General features: G+C 39.7%; 1 protein-coding gene across 4 annotated transcripts in view; it reads right to left on the bottom strand.

Moving 5' to 3' along the window:
- The window catches only part of CERKL (CERK like autophagy regulator), a gene marked incomplete at its 5' end in the record, with an annotated part of 156490 nt that extends 136324 nt beyond the window's left edge, over positions 1–20166 (bottom strand). For all 4 annotated transcript variants that reach the window (XM_081241851.1, XM_081241852.1, XM_081241853.1 and 1 more), the window contains one exon: positions 19929–20166. In XM_081241851.1, coding sequence (XP_081097977.1) covers positions 19929–20166 — 238 coding nt within the window. The remainder of the gene's footprint in view (positions 1–19928) is intronic.
- Between the last annotated feature and the right edge of the window lie 7737 nt (positions 20167–27903).

Below are 27903 nucleotides of genomic sequence, written 5' to 3'. Positions count from 1 at the left end.
GAAAATAAAACCCATAGCATAATTATTCCAGAATATTCTCAAACTATAATGTTTTGTCCTGAAGGTGTCCTTTGTGTTCAAAATCTTTTTGGGAAAAAAAATGTAAACAACCCTACATTTAGATGATCTTGGTGATAACTTGCTGTTTAGACCGTGACTATCAACAAACTCTTATTTAAAAACTTCAGACTCCAAAAACCGACACCATCAACTTCAGAAATTTCTGTAAGAGCCTCCAGAACTTTGTAGCTCGCTATTTAAGCAATGGTTTATACAGTGCTTCTCAAACTGACCTCCAGATGATTCTAGACCTTCTATGACACGAACCTAATGAGCTCTGCTTTGCTTTATCTATTGGGGAGGGAAGAGAAGGTGTTTTAATATGCCCTTGGAAGGAAGAGATCAAAATTACAAAAACCACTGCGTTAGTACGGTTGTTGGTTCAAGTAACTGTGCTCTCAGAGTGCCCAGTGTATTCAGAGATACTAGGATGCTTGAAGATCAGGGATCCATCCATTTGTTTAAAACGCTCTATTTTCAGTGGACACTATATTAAAAAAAACAAAGGCAGTAACCTACAGAGACATGCTCAAAAGCCTTAGTATATTAGGATTTGGACTCTTCAAAACATTTTCCAAAAAGTTGTTGAAAGAACTTTCTAAAAAATAAAAGTGAGGCCTTCTTCTGCTCTTTAAGGGGATAGATGAGCTAAAATTGACACAAGTTCAATTTCCTTGTAACGTATTTTACAATTACATTATTTTTCCAATACATGCATGCAGTTACTACCTATACAAGATTATTATAATCTATCCCAGGTAATTAGTGCTGAGATCAGCAGTTTAATGCCCTTTGTTTGCCAAATTTTTGTTTACCCAAGGACCAATCCCACTCTATAAAGATGTGTTTCCAGGATACATATAATTACGCTGGGTATAACATCTGTTGCTTTGCATGTTCAGAGGCTTACCAAACCAAGGTAAGGACACGCTTCTACACCTATTTTAGGAGAATGGCTGAAGTATTAAAAGCTTAAAGATTCAGCAGAAATTTTTTTTAAAAAGGCAGTATTTATCAAAAGTAAAAGCTAATTCTAATTTAAATATTTCCAAATAGAATTAACTCATTTCAGCCCTTATTTAGCTAAATGTTAACATGGTTATTGTATCATTTTTCAATTTATGTTTCCTATGATTTCATATAGGAATCCTAGTGAAGTTTCTACTTCAGTTATCTTTCAGAAGCAGACCATCTAACCAAAAACAAACCCCCTTACTCCAGGACAACAGAGAAAATAATAGTGGTGACCTCTTTTTTGTATTTCACCCTTTCATAGCACAGTGGATTTAGATAACAGAACAGCATTGCACTTTCAAATGTAGGTCAGTACTCTGATTGTACCACAAAAGTGAATTGTTCAGACTTAAATAAAGCAGAGCAATATCAACCCAAATCACTTTTCTGCGTGGCCTTTTAAGGTTGCCCAATAATATGATAGTCCTAAGAACTTCCAAATATGCAAATATTTATTGGCAAGATTTGCCAGGAAGATACAAAATGAACACTAATTTCAGTACTGAAACCTGAAATAAGCCCTTAATAAATGGGGGGAAAAAATCCTACATGGTTATCTCTCATCAAACATTTGCAGTCATAGACAAAAATATTGAAGTTATGAGTTCATCATGTTTTCAGAAAATTTATGGCAAACTCATGAGTATCAGTGTATTCAGATGTATTTTACATCCTTTGAGATCTGCGCTTACTATCATATAACTAAGATTGCTATTTGGCCTGCATTTAGACTGATTAGATATGCCAAGTTCACACAGATTTAGAGTTGAGGAAACCTACTTAAAATGTTAAAAAAAAATTTTTTCCAAATCATTTTAATATGTTTTAGCTCACTTGACTCTTCTAACAATTCTTATTTCCTAGCGTTATATATAATTTGATGTGACCAACCATACATTAACTATTATATTAAAAATCAAAAAGAAACAAACCAGAAAAACCTCACCTGTTAACAGGAATTTGGAGGGAGGGGGTAAAACCCACTTTCAGGATTTGAAAAGATTTAGCTAAAGGAGTACTACAGTAAATCCACTTGTTTTGGACTGAATTGTGTCTCTCCAAAATTCATATGCTGAACTCTAATCCCCAGGGTGACTATATTTGGGCCTTTAAGGACTAATTAAGTTTAAATTAGGTCATAAGGGTGGTCCCTAGTCTGATAGGACTGGTGTCCTTATAAGAAAAGGAAGAAACACCAGAGATCTCTGTCTCCATGTGTGCGCAGAAGAAAGGCCATGTGAGGGTACAGTGAGAAGGTGGCCGTCCATAAGCTAAGGAAGCGAGGCCTCATCAGAAGTCAACTCTGACAGCACCTTAATCTTGGACTTCTAGCCTCCAGAACTGTGAGAAAAAAGTACATTTCTGTTGTTTAAGCCACCTCATCTGTGGTATTTTGTTATGTCAGCCTTAGTAGACTAATATACCTTCCTTCTTTAACTTGTCCTAAGTTTTCATTTCCTCTATAGAATCTCTAAATTTTCTATACCAGGTGGTGACCTTTTGTCTTATCACAACATCAAGCAAAGTATGGCAAACAGAGAAATGAATCATTTTCCTTTTTTCCCTTCCAGGTTTCAATATTTCCAAATGTGAACACTGAAGACTATTGAATGCCAAATGGAGAAAAAACTTTAAATAATTACTTAGATTATCATTAATTAGAATGCTAGAGTTATATTAGGAGGACACTAAATTATTTTAGGTGGGAATTAATCAGGATAGCAAGGGATGCAATGCAGCCCAGAAACGACAGATGAGGGTAACTGAGAAACTTGTGTAAGATTTGAAAGTGCCATTTACAATATTTTTCATTTTGCCTTCATACGGGATCAAATACAAAATCTCTCAAGAGTCCTTGACATTTTTGCTCCCACTGGTTCTTTAAAAGTTTGTACTGGAACTAGAAACACTTCCTCCTTGAGCTTCAAAACTTAGGAGGACCCAGTATGGCTACACCTGAAAAGTTAAGGGTCAAGACTGACTCAGGATTAAGTGGAGAAACAGGTCAGTTTGAAAAGGTTCACCAAAGTCCAAAAGTGACCAACTAGAAAAAGGGCCCTCCATCTACCACCACACCTCCCCACCCCCACCCCCACCCCCAGTCTCCTGCTAATGCTGCTCCTAACACAGCTCTTGCCTGGGAGCTCAAGTTCTGATTTAAGGGGCTGAGGGAGGGCTTTAAGAAGGTCCCATATGGAGGAAGAGTTTGCCCCAAGCAAAATGCTCCCCCTTCTTACCACTCACCCTAATGCTTGTCCTCTCCTGCACTCACACATGATTTAAGAGTCTCAGAAAAGGGCTCTGGAGTATGGAAATCAAAAAGAGAAGAGAAAGAAAGGGGGACAGAGCTTATTCTGGGAATTTTTCCGAAAGTAACAGCGAGACATTTACATTTTACTTTTCTCCTATATCATTTTAACCCTAACCATTTTTAAGCTAAACCATCTTCAGGGTATTAAAATACCATTTCATGAAAGCATCTGTCTGAAATTAAAAATACGTGGTACTGAATTTAGTATTTTGATGGCAGAGTTAAATAAAATTATACAAATAGTTTGTTTATATTTTTTAATAATTTATGTGAATATCAATATATCATCATTTAAAAAGAAAGTTTCCACAGCTTCTGTTGTTCTTAATTAGTTTCTGTATCTTTGCCTTTCCCAAATCTAAAATGTTCCTGATATTACATTGGTTTCTATATTATCATCTGTAAACTTTGAGAGGCATTATTAAAATTCAGTGGTTAACAGAACTATTTAATTTGGAAATATGTATTAGCCAAAGACACCATTAGATTTATTCTCATATATAGGGATCAGGGAAACAAAGGAAAGAAATCCAATTATTTAAAACAGTAATCCCTTAACACTGGGATTTTGTTTTAATTATAAAGAGTGTGTCTTATTAGAAACAAAACAAAGCCTTGTCCTTTAAGAGAGAAGCCCCATGTTTCTCTAGTGAACATGCATGCAAGATTTCCTAAAGAATGCTTCAACAAATTAATTTTGCTATTCTTCAATTCCCATGATATAATTGACTTCTTAAAAAGAGCATCAAGTAAACAATTATGAGTCCACCTGTTCATGATATCATACCAGACACCATAGGAAGTTAATGAAAATAGATTTCATTTTGTTTCCCACTCCACTCCACCATTGATAGTATGACAAAATTCTCTGTACTAAAAACTAACAACAAAAAGTATAGGCAGTGATAAGTATTAAAATGATAATTGCTAAATAGTCTTTATCCTTCAAATAGGACTCCAGATATACTCAGTACCTGAAAATCCTTTTCATGAATATCTTCCCCCATCCCCATGGTTCCTCCAGTGCCTTGCATAGGGTAGAGGTGTCAGAGGGGTAAGAAGCCATGACTTAAAGTAAATAGCCTGCCCTACAAGAGACAAGAAAAGTCATTAGGGACTTCCCTTAGTTGGTTCTACTCCCATGGTACACAGAGCAAAACTAAAACACTATTTGAGGAAATTACACCCTCTTTGGGTCCAGCCCACTAACCCACTTAAATGGTTCAGTGTTGAGCCCAGAAGGCTGAGGGAAATCTTTCTTTCTCAAGGGACATTGAGGCTCCTGGCTCTCCTATTTCAGACCTAAGAGAAAGCTATTTAGGTATTCAATACAGCCTCATTTGGGCTTTATCACTGAAACTAAAGATTTCAGTCATCCTGTCACCCCTCACAGAATTGAGTTTTGGCACAGAAGGCACACAGACATCACCAAGGCCAAAGCTGAACCCCAGCAGGTCCAGCACCTAAGGTACCTGGCAAGGGCATCAGCTCAGTTTCAGCCAAGAGATGGTAAGCAGGAGACAGAAGGTTGTCCTAATGACATAAGTTACCCAAGGGACAAAGAGAGAATAAGAGCAGCAAGGGCTACTGAATGAGCATGGAGATATAAATGATGACACGCTTAGAGTCTGAAGGAGTGCAACAGCTGATACATAGAAAGCAGATGAGTAGAAAATAAAACTGAGTGTTCTATTATCTTAATAACATAGGCAAGATTAAGGACTATACCTCATGTATATTTACTTTATTGGGTTTAGAGTTGGTATCAAGTATGTAGGTAACACAAAATTTTACAGACAATGTCCTCTGATACAATAAAAGGAGTTGGAAAAATCTATTTATATATTTTCCACTGGAAAACATGGACAGATATTGCTATTCAAAGTCCTGTTTTCATTTTGTTGATGTTCCAGGTTTGTTTAAGTACCATGAGTACATGGTCATATTGCTTTCTTTGAATAAGTAGCTATGACTTAAGAAAGACATTTGAGGAAACGGAGAGGAAAGCAGGAAAGAAAATGCCAGACAACGGGAATCTGTGACCATTGCTTCTTAGTCAAGTTCATACCAAAGCAAGTAAAAGAAGGGATCCCACCCGTAACATAATCATTGGCTTATGTTCTCTAAAGTTTTTCCAATCTCCTAGAGGAAAGATTTCACAACTTTATTGAAAGTTCATTTCCTTTTCCTTTGTCTGCCCTTACACATCCATTGAAGATTAGCAATTAGCAAAGGATATGAATGGACCAATGATACACCACAACTACTGCACACTTTTGTAAAATTAAAGAATAATTTCAGAACCATTAGAAAGCAATTTGGGACCTAAAATTTTGGATGCTAAAGGATCCATTAAAAGGCACTTTTCTATTTTAAAGTATCAATGACACAATCATGAAAAGAGATTTTTAAAATAATGTGCACAGGCAGTTCAATTACTTTCTGAATTATGTCATAAAGCTGAGTCAAAATGTTGTTAATTAATATCAGTAATAAAAAAAACAGAAAGTGAGCTTATTCTAATGAAATACTGTAGATTTCACATTAAAAAGTGACTGACAGGTCAAATTCTAAAAAAGAAACTGTAGATATCACCACAAAACTAGCAGATGTTTCTTGGGGTCATTTGTACAAAAACATAAGCATATGTTAAAGAAACCTGACACTATCATGGAATCAGTTGGTGTCTAAAATAATAGCAGCTCCTTATGGCAATATGGTAATATCCGTATCAAATGCACAACACATTATGTTGCAACAGTATGTGCAGACAAAAGAGCATCAGTGGCAGCAATAATGACCAGTGCTTTCATTAAGGTGAAAAAATAAAATTAGAAGGTTATATCCAGGGCATAATTTTATTTAACAGTAAACTGAACGTGATAGACAGTATGTTGAATTTTCCAAGTTTCCATTTAACTGATTTTATTGAGATTCTCATAAAGGCAGAATATTAACCAAATAAGAATACTAAAGTTTTTCTACGGGCCTCCAACATGGGTTTTCTTCAGTCTACCCTAGAATACTGAAGATAGTTGTTATTTTCAAAGCTAATGATAACACTTGGTTAGTTTAGAATATGACCAAGAATTCTTCACTTCAAAATCAATGGTTTCAACCTGGTGTCCTATACTCAGTAAAGAAATAGGTAACTGCTGAATCTTTTTAATGTAAAGCAGCACACAATTTAGTAAGTGTATTATCAGCTTCAATCTCAGAAGTCTAAGATCCTCTAGAATACTCCTTGTTACTAGTCATATCACCCTGAAGTATACAATGTACACAACGAACGGATGCTAATTAAATGTTAATGAACGAAGGTCTTTGAAAAGTCACAATGAAAAGGCATTTCATAGCTTTACATTGTTGGGACTCATGCTGCACTCTAGGAAATTTAGATTTGAAAAAGCACTTAGAATTTCAATGTACATATCTTACCATGCAGATGAATTGGATGCAGTGAGTCTGTATGCACCTAACAAAGTATTCAAGTACCAAGAAGATTTGAGTAAAAGAGGTTCCCCCATAAGATGTTTCCATGGCATGAAGCTCAATAACAGAGTAGGTTTGGTCCCAGTGTAAAACATTCAAACAATATGGAAAATGATAGATTTGTCTTCCATTCAGAAGCTAGGATATCAAGATATTTTTTCCCAAAATATGAAAAATGCTAATTCAAAGAAATGGAAATAATGATTTTTAGAGAAGGATGTATTTTTACTTTTAAAATGAGCGTATTATAAATCAAATCTCATGACAAAAATGTATCCACATTATTTAGTTTAAATATTTAAATATTATCTAAAATAAGTGGGCTATGAATGGGACTTCAAAAATGCATTATATTCACCAAGATTTCAACTGTAACAAGTTTTCATCTGTATAATGAAAACCACAACAAAACATACTATCTAGACTTTACACTTTCAGTACATGAAAACATGCCTAAAATATAAGGAAACCAGTACACTCTAACAGTTGTTCAATTTTATTGATCCTATTCTTCCTGCACAGATGGGCACTAGAAAATACTTTGAATTATGTTTGTAACATTTTACTAAGTTTGAAAGTTTAATTTGGAACAAATATTATTTGCATTAGACACAAAGATTTCATGAAATAAATGAATTTTTTTAGTTTAAAATGATATAGAAACAGTTTTTATACATATAAAAATTGACATTTAAAATTACTTCACTGTTTTTTTTACATTTCAATAATACCTAAACATTATGGTTGTACAAAGATCATAATTTTATTTAACAATTTTTAATGAATAGTGTTTTCTGAAAATAGTTTTAAACTCTTTTTTCCAAAGTAGCCCCAACCTAGTAAGAAAGGGCACAGAAGGAGAGCCCGAGGCTCATGGAAAACATAGATCTTAAACTTTATAGGGTTCAACTTATAATCCTTCAAGAGCAATTTCTCAAGCTTATGCATTCTTCAAGCTTTCCATTTCCCTTCTGTTTGGACATTTTGCTAGTCTTGGCATATCTGATTCTTGGTAGAATACATTTCAAGTGAGATAATTCTTAGATTGGCAAAATAGGAAGCAATTTTAGCTGTGTCCACTATCCATTCCATTGTCCAAGCTAAAAATCTCAGCTTCACCATTGTTTCTTCCCTTTCCCCCAAACCCCACATCCTCCAGGTTCTATCTTTGACAATATGCATTTGCACCTGGCCTCACCTCTCCTCTCCATTCTCCCTGCCAACTACACACCACCTCCTGGATCTTCTGGGGTACTGGCCACTGAAATGGACTCCATTTATAATCCATCCTACCCCCATGGTTGTCTTTCTAAAACCCAAACTCACTTACTTTAAAAAACAAAAACTTGATATCCTCTGACACTCGGCCTTTGCCACCCTTTACTCAACCCTCAGTTTAAGACACCAATTTCCTGGCATGATATTCAAGGCCCTACGCAAACTATTGACTTACACAAAGGACTGTCATCGTCTCCCATTAACATACACTCTCCCCACAGGCTATGGTCTTATTTTCCACAAAGTTCAAAGCGTTCTTTCCTGATTTTTCCAAAATATTACTTCCTATAATGGTTTCCTTATTCTTTTGTGCTGCCAACTCCTAATCATGCTTCAAGTTTACCCTCACACCCCTCTGCAGCTTTCCCTGACCACCCCCCAGCCCACTCAAACAAAATGATTTTCTCCTTTAGCTACATTTCCTTGGTTCTTTATAAAGCCTTGTAAGTAATACCTCAATGGCACATAAAATAGACTACCTAGTTATTTTGCTGATAAGTCTCCCTGCAGATTGTGAAAACTTTGAAGCAGAAATTGTGTCAAATTGAGTGTAGCATCCCTGAAACCTATCAGATACCCTGGCACATAATAGTTGCTCCCTAATATTAGGAGGAATAAGCTAAAAAAGTGAATTATTTAAAGAGGAAAACACAAGTTAAAATTATGCCGAGATACCATTTCTTATCTCAGATTGGTTTTTTAAAACAAGGTCTGAAAATATACTCTTTTGAAGAAACTGCACAGAAACAGGTACCCTCATACAATGACAATAGTAAAGCAAAACAGCACAATCCTTTTGAGGGAACTTGGAAATATTTAGCAAAATTATATAGGCAGAAAGTAGATGAGAAACCTCTGTACCTTTCCCTCAATTTTGCTGTGAACCTAAAACTGCTCTAAAAAGTAAGTCTATTAAAAATTATACAGATATTTATTCTTTGAGTCAACAATCCCACTTCTAGGATTTTAGTAGTTTATTCCAAAATAAATTTTAGTAATTTATTCCAAAAATACACTAAAAAAAAAAAGACATGACAAGGTTTTTTTTGCTACACCACTATTTGCAATAGCAAAAATGACTGGAAACAACCCAAGTCTTTCTATAGAAAGATGGTTCAATAAACTACAGTACACAATAGATTATTGTGCAGATATAAAAAGAAATGATGATTCTCGCTATATACCTCTATCAAGTGATATACCAGGTATACTGTTAATTAAAAAGAAAATCAAAGTGCAAAAAGTATATATGGTACACTACCAAGCACTTAAGAAGATGGGTAGGGGTGAGGTAAGGAGAATAATATATGTAAATGTTTGCTATATAAGAATAAACCAAAAAAATTAAAAAGGCTTACCAATAATAGGAAGGAAGAGAAAGGGTAGAAGAGGCACAGATAAAAATTATACTTCCCAGGATATAGCTTGTTTAGTGGATTTGATTTTGGAACCATATAAATATTTTATATAATTACAAAACAAAATTGGATTAAAAAGAGCAATGCCCTGAAATAAAAGCAAAAATGAAACAAATAATTCTGCATATTGAGTTGGAGGCATAACATCACAGATAGGAATGATTCCAAGTGTCTTTTTTTTTTTTTTTTTTGCTGTACGCGGGCCTCTCACTGCTGTGGCCTCTCCCGTTGCGGAGCACAGGCTCCGGACACACAGGCTCCGCGGCCATGGCTCGCGGGCCCAGCCGCTCCGCGGCATGTGGGATCTTCCGGGATAGGGGCACGAACCCGTGTCCCCTGCATCGGCAGGCGGACTCTCAACCACTGCGCCACCAGGGAAGCCCCCAAGTGTCTTTAAGACATAGTAATTTGACTACACATAGCATATACTCTAAGTGGTATGTCCCTAAGAGCTACAACAAAATATTACAGAATGATCTTAAATGGCTCTGATTAATTATATTATTGATGGTGGCATTGGTGTTGGTATTCTGTGATGTACATTTATTGCAGGATAAGGCAAATCAGTAATGATACTGTTGCAGTCAGAACACAGGATTTTAAGGGTAGGAGCAAGAAGATGAAGTAAAAACCTTTCAGTCTTGAACTTTTACTGGAAATAACAGCATGATTCCATGGTGCATTTTTTGCTTTCAGAAAAAAAATACATACTTCCTAGCTCTGCTTTCAGAAAAACCTAGGAAACAGGACCATATAAGGGAAGTTCTAGCAATGAGCACACAGGTGCTCAAATTGTGGTATCTAAATACCATTAGTCAATTTTAAAAATTAGGCTTCCTTGATGATAGGCATAAAATGTTCAAGATGAGCCTGGAATATCTTGCCATTCCAGAAAGCAAAGAAGCTAACAGAGACAGCTGAGAGAATGTCAAAAGGTCTCAGAAGTCAGCCTGAAGGGGTTCCCATTGGTCCAAAAATCCAGAATTGGGGCAGTCTGAGAATTAGTAAGAACAGTCATTGCTGTGAACTGAAATATATTTAATATATTTAAATAACTGAGCTCATAATGATAATAATAAACGTTATTGGTCACTGTGGATGCTGTGGTTTCTCCCTTTAAGAACTTGCTTTTCTGCTGCAATGAATGCAGTTAGCTGACAGCCTCCAGCTACTGGTGCCTTTAGGATCCAAGTCAACGTCACTCTTCCCAGGCAGCCCCCAGTCTATGACTGAACACAACTAGATTTGGCCATTTCTGCCTAAGACAGGACTCCTAATGAGCAATCTTTTCTCCCAAGATCCCACCATAGGTAAACAAAGACTTTATGAGATAAGCACCATAGACTGAGGTTCTCCCTGACCCTGCCTGCTTCATCCCCTCTTTACAAGTGTCAGACTGGCATCACAGTCTGAAGGTTATCCCTCCCAATCTGCTTCCTGCCCCTTTTATCTTTCACAGGCATTCACCCCCAACAAACCTTTCATTTTCCTATGAAAAACTACAGTCCAGACAACCCAGTTTGTTCAGAAAATAAGTTATAAGGAAAAAATTAAAAATGGAGAGGAATCTGTGGATTCAAAGATATAAAAGACATAGTAACCAACTGCAATATGGACCTTATTTAAATGTTGATTTATATAAAAAAGAGAAAGAAACAATCAGGAGACAATGAACACTAACTGAATATTTAAGGATACAGAGGATTATTTTAAATGGAATAGTGGTATAGTGACTGTACTGGGGATCATATTGTGTACTATATTTTTTTAATCCTTATCTCCTAGAGATACATGTAAGATGTTTATAGGTGCAATTATATGATGTCTAGGAATTGCTCCTGATTATTCCAGATGGAGGGAACTGGGTAGGGCATAGATGGAATAAGACTGGCCTTGAAAACTGTTTAAACTCAACGTGTCACATAGAGTCTCACCACTCATTGGGTTGGACATGGAGGCTTATTATATTATTCTTTCTACATTTGGGTATGTTTGGTGTTTTCCACAATAAAAATATTAGGTTTAGAAAACTTTGTCTGTCCCATTTGGTCATTTACTCAGGAAGCAGAAGTGGCAAGAGAAGTGGAACATGCCCTCTACCGTGGAACTGTCATGAAGGTCCGAAAGAAGTCAGATGATTTTGTTGTATTAAGGTTTATTATTTTGATTTACCCCTTAAATTATCATTTCTCATGTCAAATTTCGTGTGCTATTTCTAGAGCAATATTAATAGTGGAGATGGTAGGCATTACTATCTAATTCTTATTCTAGATATGAAAATAAAACTTTTAATGTTTTACCATTAAAAAAAAAGTTTATTGTTTTGGTTTGGACCATGATGTTACACTGTCAGTAACTCGGACATCACACAGACTCTTGAAGGCATTAGGGAGAACTCTTTCTTACTGGACTGAGGAAACAGCATAACCTCCTGGGTACAGTGTAGACTCTGGAGTCAGGGTGCTTGGCTTGGAATCCCAGCAACTCCATTACTAGCATGACCTTGGACAAGGAACGTCATCTCTGGGCCCTAGGAATAAAAATCCTATCTGGACTACATAGTCTTGTTGGGAAGATTAAACAAGATAAGACACTTAGCATAGGACCTGGCAGGGTAAATATCAATAAACGTTCACTATTTTCAGTCAAACACTGGACACCGATGCATAGCAGCAGCAGTAGTTTCCAGAACACTGTTTCTGATGAAAATCTTGGAATGTACATAGGAATTCCCCGATGCCAGCTGGTACATTATTTTAGACTTATCTGTAGGCTTACCATAAGTCCATAGCACTATGCCAAATGTTTTTTAATGTATGCATACCTGCCCACCTGCTTGCCTGCCTGTCTCTGGATTCTGGCACCCGTTATACTAAGGGTCCTCGACTTCTAGTTCACATGCCAAAAGTCAGCAGAAGGTTTAATTTCCTTCAAACTCCATTTCCCTCCCAACTTTCCCTTTTAACTCGTCACTTACTGATCTTGGAAAACACAAGAGCATATAAAAAGCCATGGCTACCAAGAGTTTCTTCCCTTTGCCCACCACATACACGACCAGAACTCACTTGCTCAGCATACACTACCCCCATCACTGGCATAGTACTTCTAAAATTCGGGCAGGAATACAGTCATATGGAAGGAATTAGAGAGGCCTATGCTGAGGACTTTGATGACGTTTGTAGATTTGTCAATATTTGAAATGTAATCTAATAACCTAGTCAACTAATGGACTAGGCAAGATTAGCAATAAGGTTCAAAATGAGCATTCTAGTACTGAGATCACAATGAATTATAGATTCTATATCCCTGGCCCTTTAAACAAGGATGTAATTTCCCAAATTACAGAGGGCACAAAAATGTCCAGTCTAAGGAATAAAGACACAGACCTACAAGAGAATGGACTTGAGGATATGGGGAGGGGAAAGGGTAAGCTGTGACAAAGCGAAAGAGAGGCATGGACATATATACACTACCAAACGTAAGGTAGATAGCTAGTGGGAAGCAGCCGCATAGCACAGGGAGATCAGCTCGGTGCTTTGTGGCCACCTAGAGCGGTGGGATAGGGAGGGTGGGAGGGAGGGAGACGCAAGAGGGAAGAGATATGGGAACATATGTATATGCATAACTGATTCACTTTGTTATAAAGCAGAAACTAACACACCATTGTAAAGCAATTATACTCCAATAAAGACGTAAAAAAAAAAAAAAAAAAAAAGTCCAGTCTAGGCAATAGCATCCTCCTGTGTATGCAACCTATCTGTTGATCCTTTTTATCTACTGCCTTGGCTCTTTGGTTCTTTTTTTGTTTGTTTTTTTTGTTTTTTTGCGGTACGCGGACCTCTCACTGTTGTGGCCTCTCCCATCGCGGAGCACAGGCTCCGGACGCGCAGGCTCAGCGGCCATGGGTCACGGGCCCAGCCGCTCCGCGGCATGTGGGATCCTTCCGGACCAGGGCACGCGAACCCGTGTCCCCTGCATCGGCAGGCGGACTCTCAACAACTGCGCCACCAGGGAAGCCTCTCTTTGGTTCTTTAGCTCCTGCAGTTCACTTCAGGTCCTCCTGCTATGGCGGATCCCATCTGGATCAGCCTCTACCGACCTTGATCCAGTTTATCTGATTTGCAGTTTGTACGTCCCTTGCCTTCAATGCAAGTACCATTCCCCACTTCTAGGAGGATATTTTTGTGCCAGTTGCAGCCTCAAATACCCCCACGTGGAAGAGACCAAGAGGAAGGGGACACAAAAGTAGACCAGTTTTTAAAAGTGTTTGTCTTCAGATGGTGCTACATGGCTGTGGTATATTTATGAACAACACTGGGATGCAGACTTTCATGGGGTCAAAGTACGCAGGCTAGGACAGTTATTTCAAATTTACTATCCCTATAGTAAGAAACAGATTTTTTGCCAAATTTTAGTATAAATAAATCATGACCGTGAGGAATAAGACTATGATTTTAACAGACAAGACTTCAGTTCTACTGTCAGCCAATTAATTCACAATAACAAAAGCATGTTTTTGTACTCACAAAGTATGTTAAAGGGTTCTGCCACTTGGGCATCTCTGGACTCAGCTGTGTTATCTTTAAATCGGCAGCTCAGATTATATGGTCATATCAGTTCTATGTTGAGATTAATTACTGAAAACTGTACCTTACGACAAAGATGCAAACCCATGCCTGGGAATAAAGGGAATAAACATTTTCAACTCTTCGTGGGTCTATGCATTAGAGCTACATTGTCCAACGCGATCGCCACTAGCTGCATATGGCTATTAAATTTATTAAAATTAAATAAAATTAAATAAAATTTAATATTCAGTTCCTCAGTCACACTAGCCATATTTCAGGTCCTCAGGTGCCCCAAGTGGCTGGTGGCCACCGTATTGGACAGAGCACATGCAGAGCATTCCATTAGTGCAGAGAGTTTAACTAAACAGTCATGCTTAGAGATTCATTCTATATTTTGTTTTCCTGTGTGGACCAATTTAAGAAAAAGCTAATATTTATACAATATGAGCTTTATACAGTATTTATACAATAGGATAACAGACCTGTCAAAGTATCTAAAAACGTTATAAACATTACATGCAGTTGCCTGGTAAGCTTGATTTTTCACACCCAGCTTTTAAAAATTCCTTCAAATTTGACAGCTTAGGAATACACTAATAATTTTTTAAAGAAGTATTTTTCTTCTTCATATGTAGACTGGTGAATCAAAGCATCATGTTTTACTGAGTAATTAGTCCTTCAATAATTCACATGAGTAATGGGTCATTTCGGGGTTTAACCCCTGCTTCCATTATTTCTGACCAACGGTTTACCGACAGATGTCTCACTTTGGATATACACAACAGAAGCCTGGGATCTGTTTCACGTACATCTGTTCCCAAACAGCTTAGGCAGATTAATACTTAGAATGGACCCAGCTCTGCTAAGTCCCATGTAATCACTAACTCTTGTTGTTTTAAAATTGATTGGTTTTTTTCTCATTTTCACATTTTTCCACATTACCTTTCACGTTGCAAAGTTTCCAGCAAATGAATGTCTATATAAACTTAAAGGACAAGAAAATCATGAACTCCCTTATAAAAGAAACACTTTCAAGACCTTATTTTGAAGCCCAGCTTTTTCAGATTTTTCTGGTTACTGCTCTAATTAAGCTGAGCTCAAAGTCGTGGTAGGAATAATCCTTTGGAAAAACACAACATGAAATGGTGTAACCTGAGGTAGTAAGTCTAAGAATAATGAGAGGATTGTAAACCATAACTAAGATTTGAAACCTTCACTGTATTTTTAAAAATATTTAGAACATAACATTCTCATGCTAATCGAACATATTGTAAGATCCTTGCCCTGAAATTTAATAAGAGGGTACAGGAAATGAAATTGAAGAAAAGATAAGCTAGTCCTTTTGTCCATCATGAAAAATCTGCTCATGACTAGCCTTACACCACTATTTTCTATCAGAAAGTGGTTTCTTCCTTTCCAAAGACAGAACCTGTGCTGAGGTGACTGCCTACCTCTCATTATTGTGTCTTGAAGCTAGGGAAGGGGAGCGAGAAACTTGGCCCGTTATTTCCCAGGCGGTTCTTCTAATTAGAAATTCATTAGGGCTGTGAAGCGTTGGTGTAAAATACAAGTCTTCCACACACACCTGGCAGCTGATCATTAAAACTTTACTCAGGTTTATTACGATGTCCTAACACCAAAAGTCTATAAAAATAGGTATTTCCTTTAAAATGCAACTTCACAGAGTTGATGGTTCTTAGAGATCATATAATGTAAATGCCTCATTTTGCAGATGAATGAACTGTCACTCAGAGCAGTTAAATGACTTGCCTTAAGTCAGTTACACCCGTTAGTTGTAGACAAGACCTCAGGCCCCTTGGTGCCCACTCCTGAAACCCTTCCTACACCAGATGGGAGATTACAGACAGCCGGAGTGGGGAGCCTGTAAAAGATCCTGTAGTGCTTTTCATACTTCAAGGTGCTATTCATTAGTAAATGATAAAGGTGCCCAGTGTGAGATAACAGAGACTTGTGGGCATTTGGCATTCCAGTCATAGAGACCCCTAAATTAATCATTCTTTTTTTTTTTTTTTTTTTTTTTTTTTGCGGTATGCGGGCCTCTCACTGTTGTGGCCTCTCCCGTTGCAGAGCACAGGCTCCGGACGTGCAGGCTCAGCGGCCGTGGCTCACGGACCCAGCCGCTCCGCGTCATGTGGGATCTTCCCGGACCGGGGCACAAACCCGCGTCCCCTGCATCAGCAGGCGGACTCTCAACCACTGCGCCACCAGGGAAGCCCTAATCATTCTTAAGTGTACTAAAATATGAACTTAACATAGTCTAATGCTATGCATTACTGACTCTCCCTATCAGTAGCTTTTCCTTTATGGGAAAATTTCATAACCAGGTCTCACAGTACAGTAAGCAGATTCTGCATTGGGGATACACAAAAATGCTTGTACCTTCTGCTTCCATCTAACGTTTCAAATAGAAGTTTACCACTTGGTAAGCGCACGTTCCTAGAAGTCTGTCCTCGGTTGAGATTTAGAACAATGCCAACAGGCCATCAGTGATAATTTTGAAAATGTTGAACTCTGAAAATATCTGATCCAGTAACAAGCTAAGGGCTAAATGACAAAATACACATATTGGTCTATGGCATCTGCCCATACCCCCTTTCTGAGTCCCTTCTCAATTGTTGACACCTTACGCCTGGTCCCAGGCACCATGTAGGGGGCTAACAACACTGTGGCCTGCTCTGCCTAGACAGGGTCCCATGACCCAGACCTGCCTGACCTCTCTCATTTGGCCTTAAAATCCTCATCTGACCCCTCTCCCATTTCTTCATGAAAGGTTTCGCTCTTTCCTAGAGCACAGAGAGCTAACTTGGTAATTAACATGAATAAACTCATACGATTCCACAAGTAAAATGACTGTAATTTGAGATTCCAACAGAAAGATCATTAGGCACCATAGCAGGCAATAATGAAGATATTTTCTGAATGGATGATGCCCTTTTGTGTATACAGTTTGCTTACAGATGTGACGTACTGGTCAATCTATGCCCTGGTCATAGATTGCTTTCTTTTTCCATCTTACAGCTGAGCAAGATGGAACCTTCTCACCATGATGCTAACAATGGAGAAGTAGGCCAACATTAGCTGAAGAATGTTCTGTAAAAAGAGTTCTAATGCTTTAACAAAAGGGGAGGGGGCTACTCTTACAGGTGATGAGAAGTCACTATTAAGTAGCAGTGTAGTAATCAGATTATAATGCAATGGGCAAAACTAAAGTTCATGAGACCAGTTAACAAATTCATTCATGTAACAAATGTTTATGTCAGGCACTCTTCAAAGCACTGAGAGTAAACAAAACAGATGTCCTGAACATCTTCCCTCTTCTCATGTAGATCCCGTCTCTGGGAGCTACACCATCAGTTCCCCCCAGTTCTCAGGCCTTCAGATTTGGTCTGAATTATACAACCATCTTCCTTCGTTCTTCACTTTGCAGATGGCATAGAGTGGCATATCTCAGCCTCCATAATCCCATAATCTCCAATTCCCATAATAAATCTCCTCAAATATATATTGTACTGTGTATTTTTTCAAGGTTCTATTTCTCTGGAGAATCCCACTACATGTCATTATAAATAAGCCAAAACCCATAGAATGCAGAACACCAAGAGTGAACCCTAATGTAAACTATGGACTCTGGATGATAATGATGTGTCAATGTTCATCAGTTTTAACAAAGGTACCACCTTGGTGGGAAATATTTATAATGGGGGAGGCTATGCATGTGTGGGGAGCAGAGGGTATATGCACCTTCTGCTTAATTTTGCTGTGAACCTAAAACTGCTCTAAAAATAAAGCCTATTTAAAAAACAAAACCAAAAAACAAAACAGCTACTAAGGCACTATGAGGTTTAAAAACTGAGTGGTCTTGCAAACATCTCATATGATCTAATAATGCCCAGCAATCCGACCCCACCCCTACCCTTTCCTGGAACAGCCAGGCACCGGCCAAGGAGCAACAGACATGGTCTCCTCCACTACATCCTCCCACACCACGTCCTCCCAAGTATGGCAACCTTAATGTAGTTCTTCCTCCATTTTCTGGACCCATTTCATTTGTCTTTTACCATGCACATCTAAACTAATTCCACATCAGAGAGTATTTCTCATATTTAAACATATCTCTCAATACCTCCTTTTCTTTTCCCACTCTTATTATTTTACTAAGTAAAACATCTCTTGGTTCCTTCTACAAATAGAAGTGCTTACTAAGGTGCTAGGCTTCTGGACCTCCAATGTTCGGGGCCCAAAGTGGTTTGCATACTAGGTGTTAGTTACAAAGAAAGGGTGGTATATCTAAATGAAGGAAAAGAAAACCAAAGTGTTTTAGGTCAAAATTAAAGATCAACACTTGCAACCTTTAGAGTTATAACTGTCGGGATGTCTTTTTAAACTCTACAGCCAGGAATGCTAATTAAGCCTATTTTTCCTCCATCACCACTCAGTATATAAAAGAGCATTTTTTGTTTTCATGCCATTACTTGACTTTTCGTGTACCAGTATTGCAACACTGATTTGAATACCTCTCGTTGCACGATGTCTCATTTTATTCCTATAGTATTTCAGCTTCATTGTAGGTTAAATCGACTCTTGTAGGCCAATTTAAACTCTAATGGTAAACTTCTATGTCCCCAAATTCAAACAGACTTAAAAACTAAACAGAATAACTATGTCCATATCCCTAGCTTTTAACTCAAAGGTGCTAGAAAATACTCCACAACTTGGTTTTCAACACACCTGAAAGCATTTTTAATTAACTCAAAGGTTCTAGAAAATACTCCACAACTTGGTTTTCAACACACCTGAAAGCATTTTTAATTAAAGTCAAAAGCAGTTTTAGTTAAGTGGGCCAGCAGGACACCTGCAGCAGAAGCAGAATTCCCACTCAGAGCCAGCACTGGGTCCCTGACTAGTCTGTTTTGTTAGATTTTTGTACGCGAAACTTTAAAAAAGTGACATTTTTCTATTCTTTGAGGTAAACGGCGCATTGTGTCTTGTTTTCCAACAGGGGAAGGCATTTTTAAAAATTTCGTAAGTTAGCATTCAGAGGAGACATGTACCACATCCCAAGGTTTTCCCCTAAATCATCTCTAAGACTTGAAATAGTTCTGTTGTACAGAATTATAACACTTTCTAAATAAAGGTTTAGGTCAAAAGGCAAATGCACGTAAACAACAAGATGATTCTAAAGTCAATATTGAACACCAAAAGTTTCTAGACTGACCTTTAGACTTGATTCTAGACAATGGCAAGGAATGTGAGGGATGGAAAAGTCCAGAGAGACCAAAAGTTGGGGTGAAACTTTCAGAAGTCAGCAAAATGAGAGCTGGATTCGGAACCCACGTGTAGGTATACTCGGTAAAATGCTTATACTTTCAGCGTTACCGTCAGAAGTTGACGGAGTAAAACTTCCACTTGGAGGGGAGGAGCAGGTGACCTTCCCGCATGTGGAAAACAGCTCCCCTTGTGGGGCTCAATTCTTTCTTAGGAATCACAGAGCAGAAGCGGAGTGTGACGCAGGTCCCGGGATGGCACCCGAGGCGGAAAGCCAGCTGGGAGGGGACAGGTAGCGGGAGGCCCCTGGGGGCGGCGCGGGTTCTCGCCCCCCGGCGGGAGGGAGGAGGCGGCGGCTTCTGGACGCGGTAGCCCGCTGTGGCAGAGGCGGAGCTTGCGGAGGGCGGTGGGACTGCGCCGGGAGGAGGGTGTGGGGCCGGGAGAGCGAGGAGGCGCCGCGGGGGCCGAAGGCGCCAGGACCTTCTAATTGGGAACACTCACCTTTGGGGCACTCGGGCTGAATGGGCTGCCACCTCAGGGCCCGCTCGCTCAGCACCACGTCGCAGCTGTCCCTCCCGATCTTGAAGATGCCCCGGAGCAGAATCAGCTCGGCCGCCGCCTCTGGCTGCTGCCCGGACGCCCACAGCACCGAGGGCACGGCGTCCGCCGCCGGGGGTGCCGCCTCCTCCCGGCAGCCCTCCAGGGCGCTCACCCGGCCGCCGCGCCTCCCTCGGGGCATGGCGGAGCCACCGCCTGGGCCCGAGCCAGGGGTCCGGGGAGGCCTTTGGGGGAGGAGGTGGTGCCCGCGGCAGCCGCGGCTCTGGCTGCGTCCGGCGCTGCCACAGCAACCGCGCGCGGGGCAGAGACCCAGGAGGGAGGCGGGGCGGGGCGCGCAGGCGGAGCCGCCCTGACCTAGTCCAGCACCTTGGCCCGCCGGCCTCCTGCCTCTGCCACTCACTACAGAAAGACCGCAGCCCAGGAAGAGGAATAAGTGGCTCTCTCCACCTAGTCCCTACAATTGCTTGAGATTTTGCTTACTGCGTTACCCGCCAAAATATAGGCCAGCGCTTCTCAAACACTGACTTGCATACTCACCCCTGGGCATCTTGTTAAAATGCAGTTTCTAGGAAGCTCCCAGGTAACGCCGCTGATCCTCAGAACGCACTTTGATTTGTAAGGGTATAACCCTCTGTTTTTCCACCTTCTTTCCAGCGGGCTTTCCTGGAGCGCAGAGGTCGTGCTTTATAACCTTGCTTGCATGCCCCCAACAGTTAGCTGATCTATATGCAGCTGGTAATAGAGAACTCAGTTCCCAAAAGCCCTGAGAGGACGCCAAAGACAAGTCCCTGCTTTACAGAGACAAATTTTCGTTCTGACAAATTTAATGTTAAAGGAAGGTGCCTCCATGCTGTAAGTATTAAGGGTCCTACTTTTCCCCAAGATACTCCTCTGCAGTTTTGTCTCTGCCTGGATCTGACCTCTCCTGGAGAGAGACCACAAGAAGCAGGGCTTTTTCTCCTGAAGGCTAATGCAGCGTTACCTGGAAATGGAGAGAGCCCGGGCCGGGGCAGGCGTGGGGTGGGGTGGGGGCGGTCAAATCCTTTACTTTCTCGCGATAACTGAGATTCATGAAATTAGCTGTTAATTTGGAAAGCACAGAGTCTGGAGGCCAATGGTTCTCAATCACATTAGAATTACCTGGGGAGTTTGTTTATAATCCAGATGCCCAGGCTACACTCAAAGACAATGAAATTGGAATCTCTGGGGGATGGGACCAGACTTCAGGAGTTTTTAAAGCTCTCCAGGTGATTGCAATGTTCAGCCAGAGCTGAATGCCGATGCTTTAAGCCTGTATTAACAGGGAGCTGACAACTTGTGAAAGCGAGTTCTCTGGAGGAGGAGCCAGAGTGGGAAGTAAATCAGCGGGCTTATTTTTTATATACGTAAGGCCAGAATAATTGTATTGAGAAAAAGTTAGGGAGAGGAAATTAAATTCATAGAGTTGTGAATCTAGATTCACTATGCTAGTGCCTAACCAGTGACTTCTGATAGGCAGCCACTACTCCCGTCCTCACCCCTTGTCACATTGCAAAGTCAGACAGAAGAGCTAATGGTAGCAGGAGCAACTCAAGGGTCTCTGCTCAAACTTAGATTTCAGAAAACCGAGATGGAGACCACAGACCTAGCCAAATCCCTTTCAGACATAAAGCGCCTGTGTGCCAGTTAAGCTAGGACTCTTACTGTTTAATGCTCTGAAAACAAATACCCAAGCTTCCAGGTGAAGTGGGGAAGAGCCTCAGTGTGATCTGATGCAGCCAGCTGTTTCTTGGAGCAGACGTGCAGCTGCTGTTAAACCCCACGCAGGCTTCAGGTGGCTCAGCTCAGCAGTCATTAGTGGGGGAGGCTGGTGCCCTCCGCAGAATGAGTTGCAGTTCTGGAGTCAGCATCTTGTATTCACAGCTGTCAGGCAATCAACACAATTAGAGCTCGTTGGCATTTTAAAAGTTCACTGAAAGCCAGGGCAGATAGGCCAAGGCAGTGGCTACTTCTTAGGACCTTTGCAAGGGGCAAGTTGCCATTTTTCAAGCTTCAGTCAAGCCAGACAGCCAAAAACATTGGCTTTGGCTTTCTTGAAGATGAAAGTACTGGCTATGTTCCATTCTTTCCCTTTGATGAGCTGTTCTCTTCTAGGGCTCTAAAGGTTGCAGTGCCCTGGAGCTCTATCCACAGGATCCATCTACACGAGCATCAGTGCCATGGCTTTACATACCATTCAGGGCTCCTCCAGTGATGTCATCAGCCCCAATCAGTCCCCTGAACTTCAGACACTATGTCCAACTGCCCACCTGACATTGCTAGTTGGCTGTCCAACAATCATCTGAAACATAACATCTAAAACCAAATTTAGGATTTTCTATCACAAACCTGTTCCTCCCAGAATGTTGCAAATCTCAGCAAATAGTGTCATCAAAATCCTTGACATCATCCTCGTTTCCTTTCTCTGTAATGAGAAAAAAGAAAAATTCATGACATATTTAATGTCTGCATGTCAATCTATATTTTGGGTGAAGTGAGCTTTAGTTGCATCCATCTCTCAGTCATTTCTGTTGCTAAATAAGCACATTGTCAAGGAGTCTGCTTCCCTCTCATGCTGAATGGAGATTTTGCCAGAACGTTCCTGCAACTCGGGCTCCTACTGCCTAAAAGGTAGAGGGCCGGCCATATGTCCCTACAAGAATTACAGAGAAGCGAGAAAAAATTGTAGAATCCCACCAAGTCAAATATTACATCTTCTTCATATGCCAATTTTTTGCACTCACATTGAAACTCTGTTTAAAATGAATTGCTCAGCTGTGTTTTAGGACATCTCAAACGATTATGGGATGACAATGACCATGTAATCTCTAGCTTCTCAATAAACAAAACAATAAGTAACAGAGGAAAGAAGAATAGACACTTCTTCCCTTTCCCTCAAGTTTTTAAAGCCCCATTTACAGGTAGATACTGATATTCATAAACTTGGAGCAATTTGAAATGTATTTCAACCAAATAGAGAGCTTGAAACATTCTCACAGTATCTGCTAGCAAAACTGTAGTGCAGAATCCTAAGTTAGGTATAACCAGATACACAAATAAAACAGACAATTTAAATCAGAAACATATTCTCATTTTCTAGAGCTCACACTATTATAACTGTGAAAAAGGCATTATACAGAGGAGGCAACATCTCTTCCCACTATTGAAAACAGCCCACTGCTTTCAGACCTCTTACCCATAGGCACCGAAGAGTTTGGCACTGGGTTCAGTCTTTGATTATTACATCATTTTCTGTTGCCATTTTGGGCATGTCAGTGTCCTAGTCCCAAATTTCCATGACAGCCTCATCCCAACAATCTATGGTGTCCTCTGTTGCAGGCGCCCATTCTTAGGACATCCTCTGGACCTTGTAGAACTTCTTGAATGCTTAAACTCAAAAAGCACTGTTTCAGAACACAGACTCTTGTTCTTTTCAAACCTGGATATGCTTAAGAATCTTTAGTTTGTTTTAAATGTAAATTCCCAGTGTTTACCCCCCACTGATGCTCTGAGATTTTGAATCTGTAACTGAACTAATCCTAGAAACGTGTGTTTTAAACAGGTACAACAGGTGATTCTGTATGTTTTTGACAACATACACAACACTTTGACAATCAGTGAGCAGATCCTTCCTCTTTGTCCTGCTCTTGACCCCTGCCGTTTTACCACAAGGCTTGTCCATTTGTCTATCATTTACAAGTAATGGAATATCCAGCTAAATGTGTTTCAAAATACAATTTTACTTCTCATGTAAACAGAGCTCTGGAGTCAGGCTGTTCTGGGTTGGCCTTTAAGATATTGAGGGCTTTTTAACAAATGGAACCTAAGCGAACTTATAAACTTTTGCACAGCAAAGGAAACCATAATCAAAACAAAAGGACAACCCACAGAATGGGAGAAAATATTTGTAAACAATGCAGTGGATAAGGGCTTAATCTCCAAAATGTACAAACACCTCATACAGCTCAATATCAAAAAACCAAATAACCCAATCAAAAAATGGGCAGAAGATCTAAATAGACATTTCTCCGAAGAAGACATACAGATGGCTACAGGCACATGAAAAGATGTTCAACATAGCTAATTATTAGAGAAATGCAAATCAAAACTACAATGAGCTATCCATCACCTCACACCAGTCAGAATGGCCATCATCAAAAAGTCTACAAATAATAAATGCTAGAAGCGGTGTGGAGAAAAGGGAACCTTCCTACACTGTTGGTGGGAATGTAACTTGGTGCAGCCACTATGGAAAACAGTATGAAGGTTCCTCAAAAACTAAAAATAAGAGTTGCCATAGATTCCCACAATCCCATTCCTGGGCATATATCCAGAAAAGACAAAAACTCTAATTCGAAAAGATACATGCACCCCAACATTCATAGTGGCACTATTTACAATAGCCAAGACATGGAAGCAACCTAAATGTCCATGGACAGATGAATGGATAAAGAAGATGTGGCATATATATACAATGGAATATTAGCCATAAAAAAATGAAATAACGCCATTTGCAGCAATATGGATGGACCTAGAGATTACCATACTAGTGAAGTAAGTCAGACAGAGCAAGACAAATATGATATCACTTATATGTGGAATCTAAAAAAATAATACAAACAAACTTATTGACAAAACAGAAACAGACTCACAGACATAGAAAAGAAACTTATGGTTACCAAAGAGGAAAGGGGGTGGGGAGGGATAAATTAGGAGTATGGGATTAACAGATGTACACTACTATATATAAAATAGATAAATAACAAAGATTTACTGTATAGTACAGGGAACTATATTCAATATCTTGTAATAACCTATCATGGAAAAGAATCTGAAAAGGCTTACTTTGCTGTACACCTGAAACTAACACAATATTATAAATTGTTTTTATTAATTGAAACTATATTTCAATTTTAAAAAACAACAAAAAAGAAATCAGGGGCTTTTCAACTTTCTATTTTGCTATCCCCAGTTAACAACAAGGACCCCACAGGTGGCTCCCAGATGGCTGCATTGTCCCTAATCATATATCACCTCCCCAAAATGTCCAAAAGCAAGTACAGAAGTGGCAAGGGCAGTTTCTATCTGTGCACTTCTATTTCTATCAGGGAAGAACATGTTTTCCAAAATTCCACCCAACAGATTTCCTCTCAGGTCCCATTGACTAGAATCGGGCAATATGCCTGTGCTCTAGCTTCCAGGGAGCCTCAGAACAGTGTTTTCAGCCTGGAAGAAGTTGTGGATGACTATTGTTTAGGCAACTAACAGTGTCATATCTTCTTTTTCTTCCAGGCTATATCATTTATGCCTAACAAGACACACACCCTCAACTTATTGACTTAAAGCAATGATTATTTTTTCTTGTGATTCTGTGAGTTGGCTCAGCTCAGCTGGGTAGGTTTTCTCCTCCATGGAGTGTCACCTGGCTGCACGTGCATTTAGCTAGAAGCTCAGCTGGGGCTGAAACACCCAAGATGGCTTCAGTCACCTGTCTGACATCTCATCTGAGATGGCTGTAATGGCTGGAGCCTAGCTGGGCCTCTCTCTTTACATTTGGCTTCTCATTATTTGATTGTGTTGTGGGTCTTTTAAAGCCTAGTCCTGGAACCGACATAGCATCACTTTTGCCACTTGCTATCAGTCAAAGCCAGTCACAAAGAGAAAGGGAAATAGAGTACGCCACTTGGTGGGAGGAGCAGCAGTCACATTAAAAAGGGTATATATATGGGGGCAGAAGTCACCTTAGCTGATAGCCCAACATAGTCCTCCCTCTGGCCACAGTGGTTAACATCCCTCCTGTATATAAAATATGCTTACTCCCTTTCAAGACTGCTCAAAATATCACCTTATTACAAAATCAAAGTCTAAGATCTCATATATGAGGTTCTTTGAGTGTACTTCTCTTATTCTAGGAAACTGTGAAGTAAAAATATGTTATCTTCCCACACACATCAACATACAATGATGAGACAGGCAGAGGAATAACCACAGTAGATGCTCAAAAAGTGGGAGGGGGGACCAGAAAACACATCACAGTCACTGGTCCATAGCAATTCTGAAATCCAAGCAGATATGTGTTACCAGTTCCCCATACTCTGAGATCATCCAGTTCTTCTCCTTAGGAGTGGTCCCCTAATTCATTGTTCTCAGCAGCTCTTAGCTCCAGCCTCTGGGCTTTTGGTTCTGCCCTCCATACCATCTTTCTTTTCAGTAAGAAATGGTCTGTGATGGCAGCTGAGTAGTTTTTCAGCCTTTTTCTATCCATAAAAATATGGAAGTCCAGAGGCTTATTTTAATTTGGACAGTTTCTGTCTCTTTTAGTCTAAGTGGATATAACTCCTTTAGTTGTACTTTGACACAAATTATTTCTTCTACACAAAGAAAACTTTGTGAACTTTATGTATTGATAGTTCATATATATATAGATAGATAGATAGATAGATAGATAGATAGATAGATAGATATGTAAAATCATATTAGGTCATATCATACAAAAGCCATTCCCACAAATCTCTTCAAGATTGGCCCCTCTGTATTTTGGACTCCAAGTCAGGATATTAGGGTATAATGTTCCTAATGTTCTTAGAAGTACTTTTGTCCAGGTAAATTGTGTCTTCTAACTACATCCTTGATTAGGGCTTGACCTAAGAGCATGTTTAACTGGAAGCAGCCTACATTTCATCTTTGCTTTGAGGCCATTTTTTGCATTGGAATTTTTTTTTTTTTTTTTTGGCCAGAGTATCTGTCCTGGGCCATCTTTAGTTCCTCTAAATTATGCTGGCTTATTACTGCTTAAAACCCTAAAAGAAGCCAATCATCACTTATGATATTCTGCCAAAAATCTCCCTAGCCAGATTCACAAATTCATTTGGTGCTTTCTATCTAACAAGCCATTGCAAGATTGTTGGGGCCATCTTTGTGCATCTACCAGGTGGATTCACTCTTTGCTTCCTGGGCCCCATGGTGCACCACTTCAACTTCTCTCTTAACAGCACATCCACTTTGTTTATCCAAATGCCATAAAAACCTGCAACTATCTTCTGTTTCCACTCTGAAGTGTGGGCTGTTGAGAGATTTCCACTGAAGCATGTGGGTTAAGGCTACTACAAACTACTACAGTATTACAGTCTCCAAACTTTGCTTAGCTCTGAGCCCTGCTATGCTACTATTGATTAGTCTTGATGGAGCTTATTCTCCTTATTCCTGGAGAGGCTATTTTAAACCTTCAGTTTTCTCGTTCAACTCCCTCTCACTTAGCATGTCATCATGCCTCCATCTTCACATGAAAGAACCTGGTAAGAATAAACTCCCACTACTTTCTAATCCTTACTCCTGAAATTCTCTTTCTCTACCCTGACTCCTATCACTAGAAAGAAGTATCTCTCCTGTCCAAAGGAATTGCCTGTGTTCCAGATCTTCTACCTTCCACGCTGCCCAACAACTTCCTCTATCAAACACACCCATATCTCACATCTTATTAAATTTCATCTTCACTATATACACAGTTTTCTCCATCTTTCTGTATAAAAAAGACCAAACAACAACAAAATCACAGTCTCTTTTGTATCAGGTGATTCTCCTTATGTGACAGAAAACCCAACTCAAACTGGCTTAAAAAAATGAACCCTAATTAGAGAGGTGGAGTAGCTTATGAAGAGAATAATACAAATAACACAGTGCAAGAAGCAGTTCCTCTCCCCTTACTCACTCCGCCTTCTATAGTGTACCACCCTCTGCTTGACATGTATCCTTCTACTCCACTCTCCTCTCTTCCCAATAGCCAAATGGCTGCCACATTCCAGACCCCTAATCCACATACCTCATTTGTCAGAAGAGGAGCCCATATCTCTGTTGCTACTTCCCACATTAACCAGGGAAGTCTCTCTTTTCCAGTCACAGT

The sequence above is a fragment of the Mesoplodon bidens genome, assembly GCF_964165515.1.
Source record: "Mesoplodon bidens genome assembly, chromosome: 8".
Lineage (NCBI taxonomy): Eukaryota > Metazoa > Chordata > Mammalia > Artiodactyla > Ziphiidae > Mesoplodon > Mesoplodon bidens.
This window is presented reverse-complemented; position numbering and strand designations above follow the sequence as displayed.